Source organism: Mastigoproctus giganteus, chromosome 12, assembly GCF_048544385.1.
Source record: "Mastigoproctus giganteus isolate SK-2022 chromosome 12, ASM4854438v1, whole genome shotgun sequence".
NCBI classification, from domain to species: domain Eukaryota; kingdom Metazoa; phylum Arthropoda; class Arachnida; order Uropygi; family Thelyphonidae; genus Mastigoproctus; species Mastigoproctus giganteus.
In genome coordinates, this window is record NC_143586.1 from 173149660 (window position 1) to 173169385 (window position 19726).

Genomic DNA, 19726 nt, shown 5'->3' on the forward strand with positions numbered 1-19726 from the left:
GGGCATAAAATTGAATCCTTTGAATGTTGATTGGAAGTCTAATAAAAAAGCGTGGATGACACGAGATATCATGAGCGAATGGATAAGTCACTTTAACCAAAACATGATTCGTCAAAACAGAAAAATTATTCTTTTCATGGATAATGCTGCATCTCACCCGCACATTGAATTGTCCAACATTCAAATCGTTTTTCTGCCACCAAACACATCTGCAGAGTGTCAGCCCTTGGATCAAGTGATAATAAAAAATTTTAAACTTCACTACAGAAAACGTGTTTTAAGACATCTCATTGCAAACATGAATGATGTAACGTGTGAGTGACCTTGCAAAGAAAATCAGCATGATGCGATTCAATTGGTTTCCTCTTCAGTAAACGCAATTAGAAAACAAACTGTCGTGAACTGTTTTGTAAAGTCTGGCTTCTCAAACGCAAAAATTGAAGTTGTGAACAGCAATGTGGAGCACCAAGAAGAACAAGAACTTCAACATCTATTGATAATGTACGATACTTCCGCTACAAGTGACCCTGGCTACAAAGATATAGACTCGAACCTCACTACAGAAGATGGTGCTCTAGATATCAACGACATTATCATCGATATTTTTCAAGAAGTTCCTCATGAGGATGAAGAAATGGAAGGAGGTCATTCTGTCGAAGAACATATTAACGACGAACCACCGATGAAAATAGAAGCGCTCATACAAATCAATTGTTTAAAAATGTTTTTCGCCGCTGAAGAAGATACTGAAGGACTTTCGATGGTTTCTTCACTCCAAACAAACGTTGAAAACAAAATTATCAGCTGGAAGAAGGTGCAGAAGAAAATAAGTGATTACTGTATGTATTTTTCTTAAGATAAAGTCATAATATGCATAGCACAATTGTATGTATATTATTTACAAAAATATTGTGCAAAATCTGTATATAATTTAATTTAATTTTACAATAAATGTTTAACGATTTTTCTTTATCTCTTGTGTATGTAATTGTATATTATTTACAAAAATATTGTTCAAAATCTGTATATATTTTAATTAATTTTACATTAAACGTTTAACAATTTTTCTTTCTTTTTTTTTTTTTTTTCTCCCTCAGACTTCTTGTTAGCGGACACTTCTCTCTTACGGACACATTCTCGTTCCCCATGGCTGTCCGTTAAAGAGAAGTTTCACTGTATTTGTATTTATTTTAATTTACATGTTTTACACTGTGTAGGGACTACCTTGTCTACTAGTATTACGATAAAAGGCTGCATATTTGCCTCCCTTTTTCTAATACTACAGACAAGTTTGGAAACGCAGTGCCTGATACATGGTCAGGAGTAGACCCCTGATGAATTTCCCGGCTATCTATCATATTTTCATCTACTATATTCAGATTATGCATATTTGCCATCCCCTGATTCGACCTTTTACTAAAATTGCCCTCCCATATCTGAATATAGTGTTATTTATTTATTTACTTGTATATTCCTTCTTTTTTTTTTTTTTCCTCAGTCCCAGTTCATTTTTGCACTAGGTTTTTCAAATTCTTTCACCTGTTTAACCACTACTTCACTTCCACTTTTTACTATCCCTTAAACTTCTCTTAGTTTTGGCACCTTGTGGACTTTTCATTTCCATTTTCACAGACACTTTATTTATTCTAAAAACCACACCTTATTTATATCCTTTTGCTTCCTCTACTGCTGCACTGCACGTTTCGGAGCATTAGATATATTATAACTTTTGTTATTTTCCTTTTTTCTGCTTATTTTGCTTCAACTATTATATAATACTCTTATAATATATATACTACTTTTTAATTTCAGTGGAGTGAAGTGTTCAGTATGGACATGTTTTATTCACGTTTCAAGAAGAGTGGAGTAATGAATGCTACCATCGGTAAAGAATATAGAGATAAAATTTTAAAACCTGGTGGTTCTAAGGTTAGTGCTTTACCTTTGTGTATTTCTTATCTGCAATGAATTCTTTTTAAACACATGATCTTTTGAAAATAGCTAGTATGTCATATAATGCAAATTAACATAAACTAAAAGGATGTGATTAATTGGTATTTACTTCACCTAAAGTAGAACCTTGATTATCCAAGTTTGAGAACATTTTTTTTATCAAGTATAATAGAAAGTACCTAAATGTTGGGTATAGTTTAAATATATATCATTACAAATTCAGTGTGTAAATATTACAGAAACAAGTGCATATATGTTTATATTTGCATATGCATATATATGCATAGCTTTAATTAACCACTGAACAGCAGGTTTTTTTTTTTTTTTTTTTTTAAGAAACTGCTCCAAAAACTGGAATCCTCTTAATCTACGTTCTGAACATTGGCTTATGAGATTGTCACGTGTCTGTGTTCCCTACAGTCCAGCCATACCCAAATTTATCAGTTCCTCTTTCATTGGCGTGCTCAAATACCATATGGGGAGAGTGATCATTTTATTTTAAAACAGGATTGCAACCACCTAATTTAAGCATCACTTGTTTAAAAATATTTGTTTATAGTCCAATCCAAACGATTATCTAGTCAGTTTTTTTTTTTTTTTTTTTTTTAAATAAAAATTAGTGTAATATAAAAGTTACTATGATACCTACTTTCAGAAGAAAAACTAAAAATTATTTTTACATTATATTTGGCAGTATGAACCAGAGCTGTAATGCTCAATACGTTCTACATTAATATCAATATTTGTAAAATAATAAGAGAAGTTTACCTCAATATAATACATAGAACACTTCTGTATGATACTCTCCGGCAATGAAAGGCGCCTCCGTAGCCAGGTGGGAAGGAGCAGCAGTGCGTAGCACATGCTTCTTAATTAGACCGGGGTTCGAGTCCGTCACCACCAAATACGGAGGATGCGGAAAGGTCAGGGGATGACCACCGCGTATCCCGGAGTAATATGGCCTTAGTTGCTAATGCTCCTAAAAACCAAATAACAAACAAACAAACAATAAAAATGTGTTAAAAGTTGAACGTCATATCTTGTATTATTAAACTAGTAAATTTAATACGATCGAGGGGCCTGAAACACAGACAATTCGTTAATTTTCTTCAAGATATTGAATCAGAGTACACAGATATTCCTTATCTTTTTTTTTTTTTTTTTTTTTTGTTGGGTAGTTGTTGGCGCGTCGGCTTCTGTGGCCATAATGCACCTCCCAAGGTTTTTGCAGTACTTTGATCCAAGCCCGAAGCGGGATTCGAACCTGCGACCTTTGAGTTGCCAGGCAGGCACTTTACCCACCCGGCTAGCCCGGTCGGCTATTCCTTATCATAGCCAAATTCGATGGCTTAGCTTAGGAAAAGTTCTTCGGCGGGTATGGGATCTTAAAGATGACATCATTCTATTTTTAAAACTGAAAAATATTATGGACTTTCCCGAATTAACTGATAATAACTGGATTTGTGATTTTGCGTTTACCCTGGATACATTTACCAAATTAATTAAATGTTCTTGATCAAGTGTGTTTTAAATTTTACACTTGTCAGAATATCCACTATTTATAAACTAGTTGATGGGGCCATGTTGACAGGCCTCCGTAGCCGAGTGGTCAGGAGCGGGAGTGCAGTAGCACACGCTCTTTGAGTAGACCGGGGTTCAAGCCCCTGACTGCTGAATACGGTCGATCTGCCAACCTGCAATGGACCAGCGTGGCAGATTATGGTCCATTTCCCTCAGCATGAATTGTTGAGGAGGCTTCCATCCTGCAGTGATAATGGCTGCACTTTACCTTTTTTTTTACATGGGTTGAAGGAGAGGAGAAAGCGAACCAATATCATAACTAAACTCACTTCCTTTTATAAATTTTTTTTGATAATTATCAGTATTTCGAAATATCATTATTAAAATAAATGATCATGGATTTGTGGTTGAAAAAATAACTTTAAACCGAGAAGCAAAGTACTTCTAGTAGTGCAACTTGCTCTATGAAAACGAACACAATATTGTGACACTTCAAAGTGAGGATGAACAATCGCAGCCTTTTGTTTCCCAGATATCTGAAGTGAAAAAACAGGACCCAACTAATAAAGACCAAAACAAAAGTGTAATGACAGTTATTTGAATTTCTGCTTTACATGTGTTGGAAATAAAGATGCTCCTAATGCACAGTGCGCCATATGAAATAAAATATTAGCAACAGTTCTTTGGCTCTCGCTAAACTTGTGTTCATAAGTGTTCCGTGAATATGTTGTGAGATGAAAAATGTTCTGCAAATATGTTGTGAGATGAAAAGTGTTCTGTGACTAAAAAAGTTTGGGAATGCTGGTCTATAGTATATAGTACTATGCATGAGCTGGGGGCTGATGAGAAAGAAAATACTTGTTGATATTAGACTTGAATTTCCTTAGATTGTAATTTTTTCAGAATACAAGCGAACAAAAGTTGTTCCAAAAATTAAAGGAGAAGGGATAAATAAGCAATAGAATTTAGTTTTCTGAGTGATAGGATGCTGATTTCTTGAAGCATGTGCTTGGAGTTTTGAGGAGGTGGGAAGGATTATACATGCCAATTCAGGAGTACCCATGGAAGTATCTATAGAAAATCCATGCAGCAGAAACAGAACTTCTACATGTGAGAGACCTCATAAGAGATGAGTCATTAACTAACCTGAATGCCCTCTTCTGAAGAGAGTCTAGAAGCTTGAGAGAAGTTTTGGAGGCACTACCCCTAAGTATGAAAACAATATTCTGTGATAGGGTAGATTGAAGATTTGTACAGAGTGAGTTGTTTAGAAGAAAAATAATGCCAAGAGCAAAAAAAGAAACCCAGGTTTTTTTGATACAAAGGAAGCAATATTTATGATGTGCTTATGCAAGGGAGATTAGAAGTTAGTGTAATACCCAATAGATATACATAATCTTCTCTAGAAATCTTGGTGCATCATGGCCTTAGTTGCATATGCACCATAAAAAGCCAAAACCAAATCTATCAATCTGAGTGATGAAGTTATTTAAAAAGAAGATGATATTCAAAAAGCTGAGTGTTTTTTGTGCAGGGTAAGGTTTCATAAACTGGAAGGCAGAATGTAGTGTTCTTTCATCAGCAAAGCTATGGATAGGATTTCCAGTCAGTGGGAAAAAAAAGTCATCGATATACAAAGTGTTGGGTTTGTGGTTAGAATTGTCTGGTAGTATAAATGAACAAGCTGTGTAAATAATCACAAAAGCTTCTCATGGTCTTTATCAGCTGGAGTTGTGAACATTAATATTGTCAAGGAAAATTACCTCTTTTAGGAAAGTTAGAATTCCTAGTGATTATTGGAATTGGGAGAATGATAGAGGCAACAGATGAATTTGATGGAATGGAACAGAAGGATTTTAAGCCAGAGATCACAAAGAGATTCCCAGTTAGAAAGTCCCTGACAAGGAATTTCAGAATAGACAAGGAATATATTTGCTCTTCTATTCCTTGTTGGTCTTCCGTCAGAGGTTGATATTCCTTTAGAAGTGGTACTTGTTTCTTAAGTGTCACCTTTAAAGTGAAAGGAATCATATAATGAATAATTAGTATTAGTAATGGCCACATGGTGCAAGGAAGCCTAAGGCTTATGCTGCACCAGCCAAAAATAAATAAATAAATAAAAAAATAATAATAATACTAAAATAAAATAATAAGAATAAATGGACAACATATGCACTTCCCTCCTCTCTTAGGTAATTATCCAGCTGACCTTTGAATATCCCCAAACTGTCAGCCTCTACCACCCAGGTAACTTATTCCAGTAATTTATAACTTGCTGGCTAAAATATAACTTCCTGCAATCCAGTCTAAACAACTCTCCCCGTAACTTGAAATTATGGCCCCTTGTTCTAGAATCATTTATAACCATGAAAATTTCGTCCTTATTCATTTTGCTTATGCCTCTCAGAGCCTTAAGCACTTCAATCAAGTCTCCTCTAAGGTGTCTAGTTTCCAAACTCTGCAACCCACACATTAGAAGTATTTCCTCATATGGACGCCCTTTTGCCGATCTCACCAGGGGAGTTACCCATCTTTAAAGAAGGACAATGTCTTTCTTTAGGTGTGGTCTCCATACTTGAACACAGTATTCCAAGTGTGGTCTAACAATAGCCTTATACTGTATAATGGGATTATGACGTCCTTATCTCTACTAACGATTTTTTGATAAATCATCAATAAGACACCATGGGCCCTCCTTGCAACCAGTCTACGATGCTCGGAGAACTTCACATCTGACAGTGTCATAATACCCAAATCCCTTTCCTCTACTACCGGCTTTAGTTCAACTCTGCCAAGTGTATAAGTTATTTTGGTGTTACTTTTTGACAGTTGTAAGGATTTGCGCTTTGCTGGATTAAAGCATAGCTGCCACTTTTCTGACATTCCCTGAAGTCTATCTAGGTCACTCAAAGGAATCTCTGCTTGGCAGTGATCATTAACTACTCTACCAATCTTTACATCATCTGCAAATTTTGACATCATGCCCTCTATCCTTCATCGATGTCATTTATGAAAATTAAAAACAACAGTGGTCCTAATACTGATCCTTGGGGAACCCCACTTCTTACATCAACCCAATCTGATGAGTAACCATTTATCACAACCCTCTGCCTCCTGCCCTGAAGCCATCCAACTATCCATCTAAGGATTTTCCCTGTGATTCTAACCTGTTCCAGCTTAAAAAGTAACCGCTCATGTGGGACTGAGTCAAATGCTTTGCTGAAATCCAAACAAACCACGTTGAAATTATTCCCTAAGTCCATCTCTCGCTCGACCCTGTGAAAATAGCTAATCAGATTAGTTAGACATGATTTTCCCTTAACAAAATCATGCTGAGTATTCTTTAAGAATTCCATTTCTATCTAAGTGATCCTGAATTCCACCCTTAATCATAGTCTCCATGATTTTCCCTACTACTGAAGTTAGACTAACCAGCCAGTAATTTCCCACTTCATTCTCAGAACCGCCCTTATGTATTGGAGATGCATTGGCACTTTTCCAATCCAATGGAATCATTCTCCGGTCCAGTGATGCTCTCATAATTAGCCTCAATGTTTCAATGCACTCACTTGCCGCCTCCCTTAAGATTATAGGGCAAATGCCTTCAACCCCAGGAGCCTTACTGGCCTATAGGCGCAAGAGGTTTTTCATTAAATAAATATGTGAAATTTCAACATCGTTAATTACATTTTTTTCAACTTCACTCCCAAAATTTCTTATTGACGTAAAGGGTTTTTATTCTGTAAATATCGATGCAAAGTAACTGTTGAGTTTATCTGCAACTTCAGTATGCAGATAAACTCAACGTGGAATAGTATTAAATACCCCAGTTTGCAACTGGGATATCTAATACTATCCCACGCCCATTATATAAGGGTCCGATTTGGTTTGTCCTTCTCTTCTTTGTATTTATATATGTGAAGAATTCCGTATCCCTCCTCTTTTCTCTCTTTGCCAGCGATTTCTCATAATCTGCCTTTGCCAGCCTAACCTTTTCAGTGGAATTTTCACTTTGTAGATCACTTTGTAGCTGTTATAGGTTTCAGTACTTTTTATTGCTCTGTAATTTTTCCATGCTCTTTTTCTGCTCAAGTAATCTGGCAACTTCATTATTCATCCAACTTGGAATCCTCCTCATGGAGTATTGTTTTAATGGTATATAAACATTCAAGGCTTCTGTGATTAATGTTTTAAAGGTATATCATAATTCAATTGTATTCACTCTCTGTGAGATATCTACCCAGTTAATAGAGGCCATGTAGCATCTTAAGCCATTGTAATTTGCTTTCCTGAAATTATAACCCATTCCTTTGCCTTTAACTACTGTTACCCCCCCCCCTCTTTCTCTCTCTCTCTCTCTCTCTCTCTCTCTCCATCATCCACCGTAGAACTCCGTGATCACTTTCTGCTACTGGTTCCTGTACTGTCATCCCTATTATGTCATCTGGTTCATGGGTGATGATGAGGTCTAGAGTATTCTTTTCCCTGACATGTTGATACAAATAGCAATCATCTAGTTGATTTAAAAATTTTGTCCCCCATGTGGTTTCCCTCCAATCAATTTACTCCAATCAATTAGAGACAAATTGAATCACCCATAATAAGACATTCATGCTTACTTGCCCATTCCATTTGCATGTAGCGGCTCTCATCATAATCTTCACAATCACCTGACCCGTAGATTACTCCCACTCTTATTATACCTTTGCTTCCAACGATCTCACACCATACAGATTTTATACTAGCATGCGAAACATCTTAATCTGGGAAAGCTTTCATCATGCTCAGGATGCTTTTGATAAGAAGCATGACTTCACCACCCCTTCTATCTTCCCTATCCTTCCTAAATACATTATACATACCGTGCTAAAACTCATCATCCCCTATCTCCGGGTGGCACCACGTTTCTGTAAGCCCAATTATGTCAGCATTATTTGTCCTAACCAGCAGTTCGAATTCACTCATTTTATTGACAACACTTTACTGTATAAACAATTAAGATTGTGTTTTTGTATAGTTAACTACCCTGACACACCCCTTAAAGTTTAAGCTAGCTTCCTTGGCATTTTGCTACTCGCTCATTTGAAACGGTTCTGCCCTCAGAACATCTTGCTACTATGTTCTGTTGCGGTAAGAAACAGATACTCTTGAGGTATGTGCAAGAATTAATTTGACCAATACAATCAGATAAACACGTATCTATATTACCCTTGTCCCCCCCCCCCAAACTAGTAGTTTCCCCCAAACCTTTATCCTCAGTAATACTGGCAAACACTCTTGCACCACCTTTGTTAAAATGTATCACATCTCTACAAAACAGATTCCTTCTATCTACAAGTGTGGGCCAAGCTTATAGAAATTTCTCCCCCCCCCCCCAAAGCCTTGCAGATTTTTTAAAGTCTTGAGTTAATCCATAAGGCTTTCAGCATATAATCCCTCCTATCGTGCCTGGGCAGAATTGCAGACATATAGACATTGTGATCTAACTTGCGACATTTCTTCATAATGGTCCTGTATTTGTCTAACAAATCATCAGATTGTGTATGCTTAATGTCATTAGTCCCCACATGAATAATAATATTCTCTTTACCCCCTTAAAATCTGACAGTCTGTTGGTGACATCATTAATAGTTGCTCCTGCAGACATACCCTGGTTCTAGTCCACCTATCCTTATTACAAAAAAATATTTCCCGTTTCCCTGACAATGGAGTCTCCTAATAAAACTAAGTCCTTTTGAACCAGAGTAGTTTTCACTTGGTTATTCTGTTCTGGGGCCCGAATCAAGAGTGCATCACTTGGTAGGATGAATCCCTACCAAGGATTCAACTTACTTGAATCCCTGACGAGCTCCCAGTTACATTATTCTCGAGGGCAAGCACCTGTTTTTTTCAGCGATTCAAATTGTTCTAGCAATGAACCAAATTGTAACTTAAGATTGGTGTACTCCTTACAACGGGGACAAAGAAAAAGAATCTCCAATTGAGCTAGGATTATCCACTAGGTCGACCTTGGAATACATGCCACAGGTTCTGCAATGGATAAAATCATGACTCACCCGGAAATCGCCATTAGCTATTTCTGTATGAGTCATGGTACCCTCTGACGTAGTCACATGTCAAGGCGGATCTTGTAATACCATTATGTAATTTACTAATTATTAATAAAAGAAACTTTCAAAAAATTATATTTATAATATAAAAAAAAATCAAACTATTACAGGAAAAAAACTTAAAATAAACTTTACAATATACTAAATAACCTTTAAATTCCTGCTCTACTTCACTAATCCTGCTTTAATCCCCTCTTATCTATACTTCTGTAAAGTTGCTATGAAGAGCTGTAATAGGCACGTCTGCTCACCACGAATGCCAACAGGAAATTAGGACAACTGAGGTGAGTAGTGGTTGAGGCAATCAGTATTTGGGAGTCTGTCAGAAAAACATAAGTGGAGCTTGGCTGATTGTAGGTGGAAATGGATATTGAGATTGGAACTGAGGCAGTGTATATTTGTGAATGAACTAGAATGTTTCTATGAGGTTTATATCTTTTTGTAGATAAGTTTATTCAGTTAGTTTGACTGTTCACAATGCTTTCCTTAAATAATATAAAGGACATGATTGAATTAATGAAACTTTTGGATATGGCATACAAAAAGAATATATCCAGCTCCTTAATATAATGTGGCCTCCACAGTGCCTTCTGCATACACACTACTTGCACTCCCTCCAGTCACTAGCTGGCAGAGTAGAGGCAGTAAGATTGTATACTAGCTTATTTGGATGTATCCTGGAGACTTGCCAATAAGTTTGGTACAGTGGATTATCTAGAGCAGAGTTTCCCAAACTTTGCTGCAGAACACTAGTGTTCCATGAGATGTGAACAAGTATTTCATGAAAAATCTTAATTAATAATTAGAAAAATAAAATAAAATAAAATAAATAAATTTTGCATATTTGTAGCATACACCACTTTTGTATCATTACAATTTTTAACATTATTATTTTATTTTATTCGGTTATTAATATACTGGCATAAACTAATAATCAAATATACCACGGAACACTTTATTTCGGCGGGCTTTTGCATAGAGAAGTATGCATAGAGGTAATGACATCTATGAAAAAGTAGCAATGTAGTGATCTAATATGCTATGCCATTTGTATGCGATTTAGCCTGGGGTACACAGGTTGAGGGAGAGGGGAAGCAAACTGATATAACTGAACTCACTTCCTTGTATAAAATTTTTTTTGATAATTATTAGTATTTCGAAATATTATTATTAAAATAAATGACCATGGATTTGTGGTTGAAAAAAGGAACTTTAAAATGAGAAGCAAGTACTTCTAGTATTGCAACTGTGGTTGATGAAAATGAACACTATATAGTCACACGTCAAAGTGAGGATGAACAATTGTAGTCTTTTGTTCCCCAAAAATCTGAAATGAAAAAACAAGAACCAACTAATAAAAGACCAAAACGAAAGTATGATGATAGTTATTTGAATTTTGGCTTTATATATGCTGGAAATAAAGATGCTACTGATGCACAGTGCATTTGTATGTAATAAAATATTAGCAAACGGTTCTTTGGCTTCTGCTAAACTTGTGTTCCATAAATGTATTGTGAGATGAAAAGTGTTCTGTGATTGAAAAGGTTTGGGAAACGATCTAGAGGATGATGTGTGAAAACTGTGTTCGAGTTGTACCCTCAATGTAAAGAATATTTGATCTCCCTACGATTTGAAGAGGTGATTAGGGTTGCTGGAGCTTTTCTCTGGAGACTAGATATGAGTCATCCACTTGGAATTGCCTGGTGATGATGCAGAGGGGTGACATTCCTCTGTGTGATGTGTATGTTACACCTGCTTATATTTGTTCAGTTCTGGGCGGTCACCTCCAGCATACTAAGTACAGTGTCTCAAGCCTGTCACACGAGGAGGAGGTTTAATCATTATCCTACCATCATGAAGATGCAACTGGACTTTTCCAGAATTCTGTGTACTTGTCTCACAAGTGGGACCTAAATATCAGTTCATCTGCATTTAGACTCACAAGTAGCAAGCCTTATCCTCTTATACCTGGAGCCTAAAATTGAAGAAGTTGTGTGGAATTCAGATCTAGAACTCTCTGAAATTGAATCAAGTGATAAATAGGTAGTTTCTTCCATGGTAAATTGTTGGATTAAATCATATAAGGCATACTTCCTCAGATCCAATCATATTGAACTCCCCCCCCCTCTAATGTGTGTACCCCTCCCGCTCTCTTTCTCTCTCCCTCTCTCTCTCCCTCTCCTCAACAGCAAGAATATAGTTCTGTTATTTTACTCATTCCCCTTCAAGTGGCTATTTTTCCATTCTTTGTAGAACACTTCTTCCTGGCCTTTCTGGAAAGGTTCAATGTTCAAAATGTCCCCATATGACAGTTTGACTGCACTTCTTGATTTGTGCCCATGGCACTAAAGGTAATAGTAGACCCAGGCTTGGCTGCTTGTGCCTGGGGGCAGGCAGCGGCTGCCTGGGTGTTGGCTGCTCCCTGGTCGCAAGGTGGACATACATAAGCGATAAAAAGCTTGCTGAGTTTCTGCACCACCACAGACGTGCAAGGTGGAGATGGGCTAAGGCCTAGGAGCCACCCTTGATACAGGTAAAAAACACACACACACACACACGTGTTCATATATAATATAGTATATATATATAGGTATAATGAGAATGATAAAGCTAATGTATATAAAATTGTATATATATCTTCTCTGTAAGTTCTTGTATATAAAATGTAAAGAATTGTGTGAACAAATAAATGGAAATGGAAAATGCACTTCTTGATGCTTTGAAGTGTTGTATCTTGTTTCAGATGTTATCTCCAAAACTGATCATAGTACTCTCATCAATGTTGTGTTACCATTGATGTGTATTATGATTATAACCTCTTTTCTACAAGCAGATTTGGGCTATCATTGACAAGACACCTTGTGCCTGCCTATCTGCATTGCATGTAGAATTTCATGTTCACTTGCATCAGTAGCTCTAACTGCTTTTAACTCCGCTGCAGCCATAATTACTATTTTGCTGACCATTTATGTAGCAAGTGTGGATTATTTTGTTCACCCTCTCCAATTTATATCATCTGATTTTGGTAGCATGCCATGATCAATGTCATTTAGGAATATCAGGACCAAGAGCTGCCACAGAACTGTTTGGTTTAGGGTTTCTTTCTGAGAATTCCCGGGAAAGAATCCTAACTTTAAAATCCCCGATTTCTGGGAAAAGCAAAAACATTTCCCGAGAAATTGAGGTTTTTTTTGTAATATACAGACTGCTATGTAGTTTATTTTAAAATGCTTAATTTTTATTTAAATATAGTTGAAAATAACCATTTCATTAAAAAGTGACAGATTTTTAAGGATTTTAATACTGATAAAAATTGCTTTACATGAATTAAAGCTTTCTTATCTATGGAAGGACGAATATCCAAAAATCGCCAAAGATATATTAAACTTCTTAAAACCAGTGCAACTCGCAGTTGAAGCATTAAGTAATCATAATGCAAATCTACTAACAAGCAAAGGAATTTTTAGATTTCTCTTTTGTAATTTGAAAAATCAAAATTCTGTTTTAAGTAATAAGCTTTTAAAGGAGATTAAACAGCAGCTTTTTAAATGTAGAGATAAAGTTTTTAAGTGTCCCTTATTAGATATTTAAGCAATCTAAATAGGATTATTCTCAAGATTATGGGTACACCTCCGGAGGAAGTGGCTGCTTTTTTTGGTTGAATCCATCCCAAATTAGTGGGTAAACTAACCTAACCTTTCACTAGCCAAAAATGAAAGTCTATTAAAAAACCCACGCTTGTTTTAAGTTTATTTTAGTTAATGAAAGTCTATTAAAAACCTACGCTTGTTTACTTTTGAATTCATCCCGAATTCAATCCTTGCCTGCAACTCGCGACAAGGTGTACCCATAATCTGGAGTTTGGCCCCAAATAGTTTAAATGAGGTTAATAATGATTTTTTTTTGCTATGGCAAATAAAAATGAAATTATGTGATCTGCAAAATCGATGATGGAATGAATTTTCAAAGAAAAGTGTACTTCAATAGAAGAGTCTGAAAGAGAAAATAATATGAACAAAGAAATGGAAAATTTCAGAACTTGGGGAATTAGAAGGGATCTAAAAACAGAGTTAGCGAGAGATATATCCATTTCAATGGTAAAAGCAGAGCCAATCCAATCAAATAAGATATTTTCATTAAGAAGTGAGATGAATTTATATGAAGAGATATGTACACTGACACCAAATCTGAAAATTTTATTAGATGCACTTCTAACAATTAGACCTACTGTAACTCAAAATGAAATTTTTCTACTTCAGGCTTACTTGTAACTAAGCAAAGATCGAGGCTTTCCAACCAAGCAATTAATGCACTGTTTTTTTTTGTTTAAATTTCATTTTAAGAATAATTATAAATGTTAAATGCTAATATTAGTTTTGTTTCAGTATTAGTGTTACCTTAGGATTTCTTTTCTGCTAATCTCAAACTTAGTGTTTTCGAATAAATGTATAGAATAATGTTGCCTGTCTGTACGCTGTATCAATGTAATAAAATTTTCTAATTCTCCGTAAATTTCAGTTTTTTACTTATACACCACAATGCACAGTTCATTATTATAGTGTTTTATGACTAGAATAAGGACAAAAATTCTTATCAAAAAGATAGCAAATATTTAATCAATAAAATAAAATTTTGGGGAACTCTCAAGAACTGCAATTTCCCATTCCCTGTTCCCGAAGATTAAAAAATGTCGGGAAGTTAGAAACCCTAATTTCTAACTTCCTGACAATGAGCATTTATGGCTATCATTTACCACATCGCCCTTATAAGTCTAATTTTTTTCTTTACCACATCTTTATAATTTTCTTACTACAGACATCAGTCATACTGGCTCTGTAGTTCTACTTTTGTGTTTGGAAAAATGTTGATGCTTTGTTAGTCCAAGAGAGCTATCCACTGAACCCAATAATCTTATAACTAATGCTAATGATTTGACTTGTTTACTGCCTAATGATTTGTACTCATTTACTTTCTGCTTTAGAATTACTAGATATATCCAGTTTTGCCAAGTGTCCGATGGGTTATGGGACACCTGGAAATCCTATGGGTTTGTCCCACACACAAGCAAATTTTCCTGCAGTCATACTAAATGTTCCACAGAACATAGAATATCTGCATTTTAAAATTATTATTTTAAAAAAATAGCATAAGTGTTATTGGCGCCTCCGTAGCCAGGTGGGAAGGAGCAGCAGTGCATAGCATATGCTTCTTGATTAGACCAGGGTTCGAGCCTGTCACCACCAAATACGTAGGATGTGGAAAGGTCAGAGAATGACCACCGCATATCCCGGAGCAATATGGCCTTAGTTGCTAATGCTCCTAAAAAAAAATAAATAAATAAATAAATAACCAAAATAAGTGTTATTAATCTGATTTTAAAATGTTTGCTCTTGTAATGGGACTAGAAAATAACAGAATTTTGCCAGTAATTGTGTTACCTACATCTCTTCGTTTACTTTCTGGGAAATTCACATTTTTTTATGATGGCAGATTCTAATTACCCCTTCCTTCCTTCCCACACTGCCACCAATATTAGAAATTTTCTCTTAACTCAGCGGGTGATACAGAGTTAATGAGATTTGTTATTTGTTATTTGGTTTTTTTTAGGAGCATTAGCAACTAAGGCCATATTGCTCCGGGAAATGCGGTGGTCATTCCCTGACCTTTCCACATCCTCCATATTTGGTGGTGACGGGCTCGAACCCCGGTCTAATCAAGAAACGTGTGCTACGCACTGCTGCTCCTTCCCACCTGGCTACAGAGGCGCCTGAGTTAATGAGACAGTCTGAATTAGTGCGGTAACTAACCATTTTGAGTATAAAAATTGTGTATGAACTTCATATCTCAATCTCCCAGTTCATTAATCTTCATTATAAATTTATTCTGCAAAATAGAAATCCACACATTTGAATGCAGACTTCTGTATCTTCCATTCAAATTTTTTTGTCAAGTGCACATCAATACCATGAACTGGTGTGAGTTCATATTGGTTCAGCAGACCTGGTTGTTATAAATTTAGAAAAGCTATTGCTATTATACTTCATATTAAATGACTTTCCACTGACTGGAAATCCTATCTATAGTTTTGCTGTTGATAGCACATTACATTCCACCTTACAGTTTGAGAAACATTGTCCTATATAGCCTCAACATCTCCAATGTCCAAAGCAGAGCAAAGAAAATGTAGTTATCTTCATTCATTCTGAAACTCAGTCAGATCCTGAAGGAGTATGCTAGTGCTGGGGTAAAAGTGTTTATGGCTGTGACCATGTTCCTGCCATTCATTTGATTTTAGCAGGCATCCCAGTCTCTGATGGTATTTCTCAGTCAGGCAGGCCTTGATCTCCTTTGTGTATGACTGGTATTCTAACTGGTGGACCTGCATCATTCCCAGATATTTGTATGTCTCTCCCTCTGTCATGGCTTCAATCTCTTCACCAGTCTTCAGCTAGTAGTTTTTTCTGACTAGATATCCTTGATGTAATCCATTGGTCTTGCATTTGTCTAGGTCAAATTTCATCCTGTCAGTGCTGTAATCTGGAATAGCTTCTTGTAGGATTGCTTCCTAACTGCAGCATCAATGGTGAATTGCTTCTTTGCTCATCTGCTACATCCCTTCTGTTGCTTAGCAATGATGTTTTAGCTCTCCAAGTGGTCTTTTGTCTTTTTTGTTATACAGCTGGTCAGGACCTTGCACATTGTTGGGAGACAGGTGCTTGGTCTGTACTTTGCCAGGTTTGCAGTGTATTTCTCCTTAGCCTTCGGGTAGGTGATTCCTTGAGTGAGATACTCTGGGATTATGTCACAGTCCCTTATTATCTGGGTGAACTGCTTTGCTGTGTGCAGCTGAACTTCTTGTACCAGTAGTTGTGGATGTTATCCATTCCTGGAGTTTGCCATTTGTAGGAGTTCCTGATCAACTTTTGTACTTCTTCCTCCCGAATCTCCCATTCAGTCATCTCATGTACGTTCTTGGCTTTCTTCCTTTTTAGATCTGTCCGGCCATTATGGCTAACTTTGCTCTCCACAGGTTGCCCCAGAACTGCTCGAGTGCCTTCTGGTTGGAGGATCTGTTGCCTTCCTTCTCCGAACAGACAACAAATATCCTGTTGTCTGTTTTCCTGTGAGCCAGGAATTTCTGCTTGAGTGTGTCAAGGTATTCTTCAATCCTCTGGTTATGTCTCTTGTTTGCTGTAGTTGTTGTCTTTCTTGAGAATGGCCTTCACTTTTCTGATGAGCTTGTTACTTCTATTACCATGTTGTTACTGTGTCAGTTGATCTATCTTCACTCTTATCTGTTCTATCTTATAGCCTTCTTTCCCAGACTGGTTGTTCCTTGAATTTGTGTTATGTTCTCTGGTTTCCCTTCCATTCAACTTGGTAACTGCTACAGCAGCACAGTAAATGGCTGTGCAGATGGTGTCTAATGTTACTTCATTGTTGTTGAGATAATCCACTATTATTTGACTATTGAGGCGGTCTGTGACGTGCCACTTTTTCCCTTAGTGGTTACACAGGTCATCTTACATCTGCCATGTGAACCTGCCTCTCTGGACATTATAGTTGCCCCATGTTTCCTTCATTTTCTCTCTAAAACTAGTAATTTCAGTCATTCATTTTTGCATTCTTGTATGGTAATCCCTCAAATGGTATGGATGCATTTGTGACTTCTGGTATAAGACTTTAAAAATGTCCATAATTCATTTGTAGATTATTAACCATCATAAAGCATAAATCCCGTGAAAATTCACAAAAAAAAAAAGAAAAAAAGCCAACTCCATATAACTTGTCACTGTTGAAAATTCATTGAGTAATCCATCCATCTGTAGCAAACCCAATGCTGAATGGATTAAACATAGACCTTCCCCCTTTAGTAACCTATAACTGTAATGTAGTGCAATGCAATTTTCACAAGCAACTTTCATTGCTAATTCTCTGTTTCCTTTTCCTTCTCTTATAATTAGTATCAAGGAGTGTGTTGTTATCAACTGATTTTGTATCTGGTACCTGAACCAGGAATCTGTCATGAATTGCAGACACAATCATGTTTTCACCTAATTTGCTTTTTTTTTTTTTTTTTTTTGCATATGAAACTACATTCTTGAAACAAGTTTTTACTCCTCTGTCTTTGTTAGTTCCCATATGAATAACTAGTTTTTAGTTCCTTTAAGAACTGACAACTATCAGGTATTTGTGACAATTAATGACTTTACTGTAGTAAAATTAATTTTTATGAATACCTAACAGCCACACTGGTTCTGTTCCATTTGTAATTATTGTAAAGAAATATCTCCACTATCCCCTCACAACTGGGTTGCCCATTAAGACCTGTGTAACACCCCTGTAATGAAACCAGCATCCCTAGGTTTGTGTTATTCAGTGCATTCACTGAACTTCTCAATCTCCATCCATTAATATGCCAAGTTTTAACTTGGTATCTCTCTCTCTCTCTCTTCCTATGCCTAGTGTACAAACTGCTTTGTTACCAGAATGGCTGAGGCATTGCAGCCGGAAGAGCCCATCTCCATCCATGTACTTGACAGGCTTCCAGGCATTCATAAGCTTTCCAAATCCTCCTTCACCATAAGTTTTTGTGTACAGAAATTGAATATAGCATATAATTAAAAAAAAGTTTTAAGAAAGTTTTTAAAAAAAAGAAAAAAAGAATATATAATATATACGATGTATATAATGTACGAAGTGTTTGATGGCCCTGTAATAGGTTTATATATAGAGTGAAAAAAAAGTTTTATTAAAATCAGTTTCTTGGCTTATTTTGCTCTCTCTCTCTGTTCTAAATCTAGGATGCATCTGACATGTTGAAGGACTTCCTTAGTCGAGAACCTAACCAAGAAGCCTTCTTAATTAGCAAAGGACTTCAAGTATGATTAGTACAGATATACAAGACCAATTGTGATTAAACTATTAATCGTGGAACTTTATATTGTCTCTGCACCATGTGAAGAAAGTTTTTAAGCAAAGTGTTACTTTACAAAATCAGGACATTAAACAACTGTTGAATTATGTGCATGTGTGTGAACTATTTCAATGGCTCAGTAGTTTTATTAAGTTTTTATTAGAGATTAAAATTTATACCTGTAACTGCAATAAGGTAAGCTTGTTTTTTTAATTGCAGTTTATTCTTACTTCATAACATTTGAAGAACAAGCCATCGGTGAAATAAATGCCAATTTTTAACAGTTCAAACACTTTATTTTACACATTTTTGTTGCTGTTGCAAAGATACTTATTATTTTGAATGAAAAGAATTAAGTACATGTTGTATTAAGTTAAATAAAATAATAAACTGTATAAAATTTGGTCTATGTGGGGATGTGTGAGCAAAAGAATATTGTTAGCCATAGCAGCATACACGTGCCAACATTTTTGATTTTTCCCAAGAAAGTCTTTTATGCAAAATTTACTTACTTCCAACATTTAGTGAAGTTTAAGTTCTTCAAATAAGGATGTACTTAATATTTCATTATATACCCAAAGAAGACATCAGTTGGCTGTGGCTTTGCATATATTTAGTCCATAGAACCAGTGCATGTGATTTACTAAAGATGTCATGCTCAGTGTACACTGGTTTCACTGTTTTGCCCATTGATTAGAGTAGTGCAGTCTCCTTGTTTTCTGTTGTTCATTTATGCCCTTTTTTTCTTCTCTAGTTTTTCTTAGATGTGTTAGGTTATTAATTCTAATTATTTGCTCATGGAAAAAAAAAAAAAAAAAAAAAAAAGGTACTGTGCAGCATACGTAAGTATTATTTTCTTTAGTTTATCAGCCATCAAACATCTGCTTCACAATAAAAAGTTCATTAAACATTGTGTGAAAAACATTTATTAGTCATTCATTTTAATAGAAATCATTTTGTATTCAATAAAGTTTAAAATTAGGCTCAGGGCCCATACCAGAAAATGTGTGCTCTTTCTTGAAGAACTGAGATGGTTCCATTATTTAAAGCATTGCACTAAAACTTGATTAGTCTTTAGTAAGTAAAGTATTTCACTAGATTAACCTTTTCTCTCCCCACCACACCATTATTTATTCTTTAATACTAAGTGACTAATACTTGGTATCAGAGTGGCGCCGTTCCTGCCTCCACGTGGCATGGCTGGTAACTGATGGGAAAATTTCTC

General features: G+C 35.9%; 1 protein-coding gene across 1 annotated transcript in view; it reads left to right on the forward strand.

Moving 5' to 3' along the window:
• Positions 1 to 18614, forward strand: part of LOC150077600 (thimet oligopeptidase-like) — a 170904-nt gene extending 152290 nt beyond the window's left edge. The window contains exons 15-16 of the mRNA XM_090386530.1: positions 1813 to 1929; positions 18389 to 18614. Coding sequence (XP_090242656.1) covers positions 1813 to 1929; positions 18389 to 18472 — 201 coding nt within the window. The 3' untranslated portion in view covers positions 18473 to 18614. The remainder of the gene's footprint in view (positions 1 to 1812; positions 1930 to 18388) is intronic.
• Positions 18615 to 19726: the final 1112 nt, after the last annotated feature.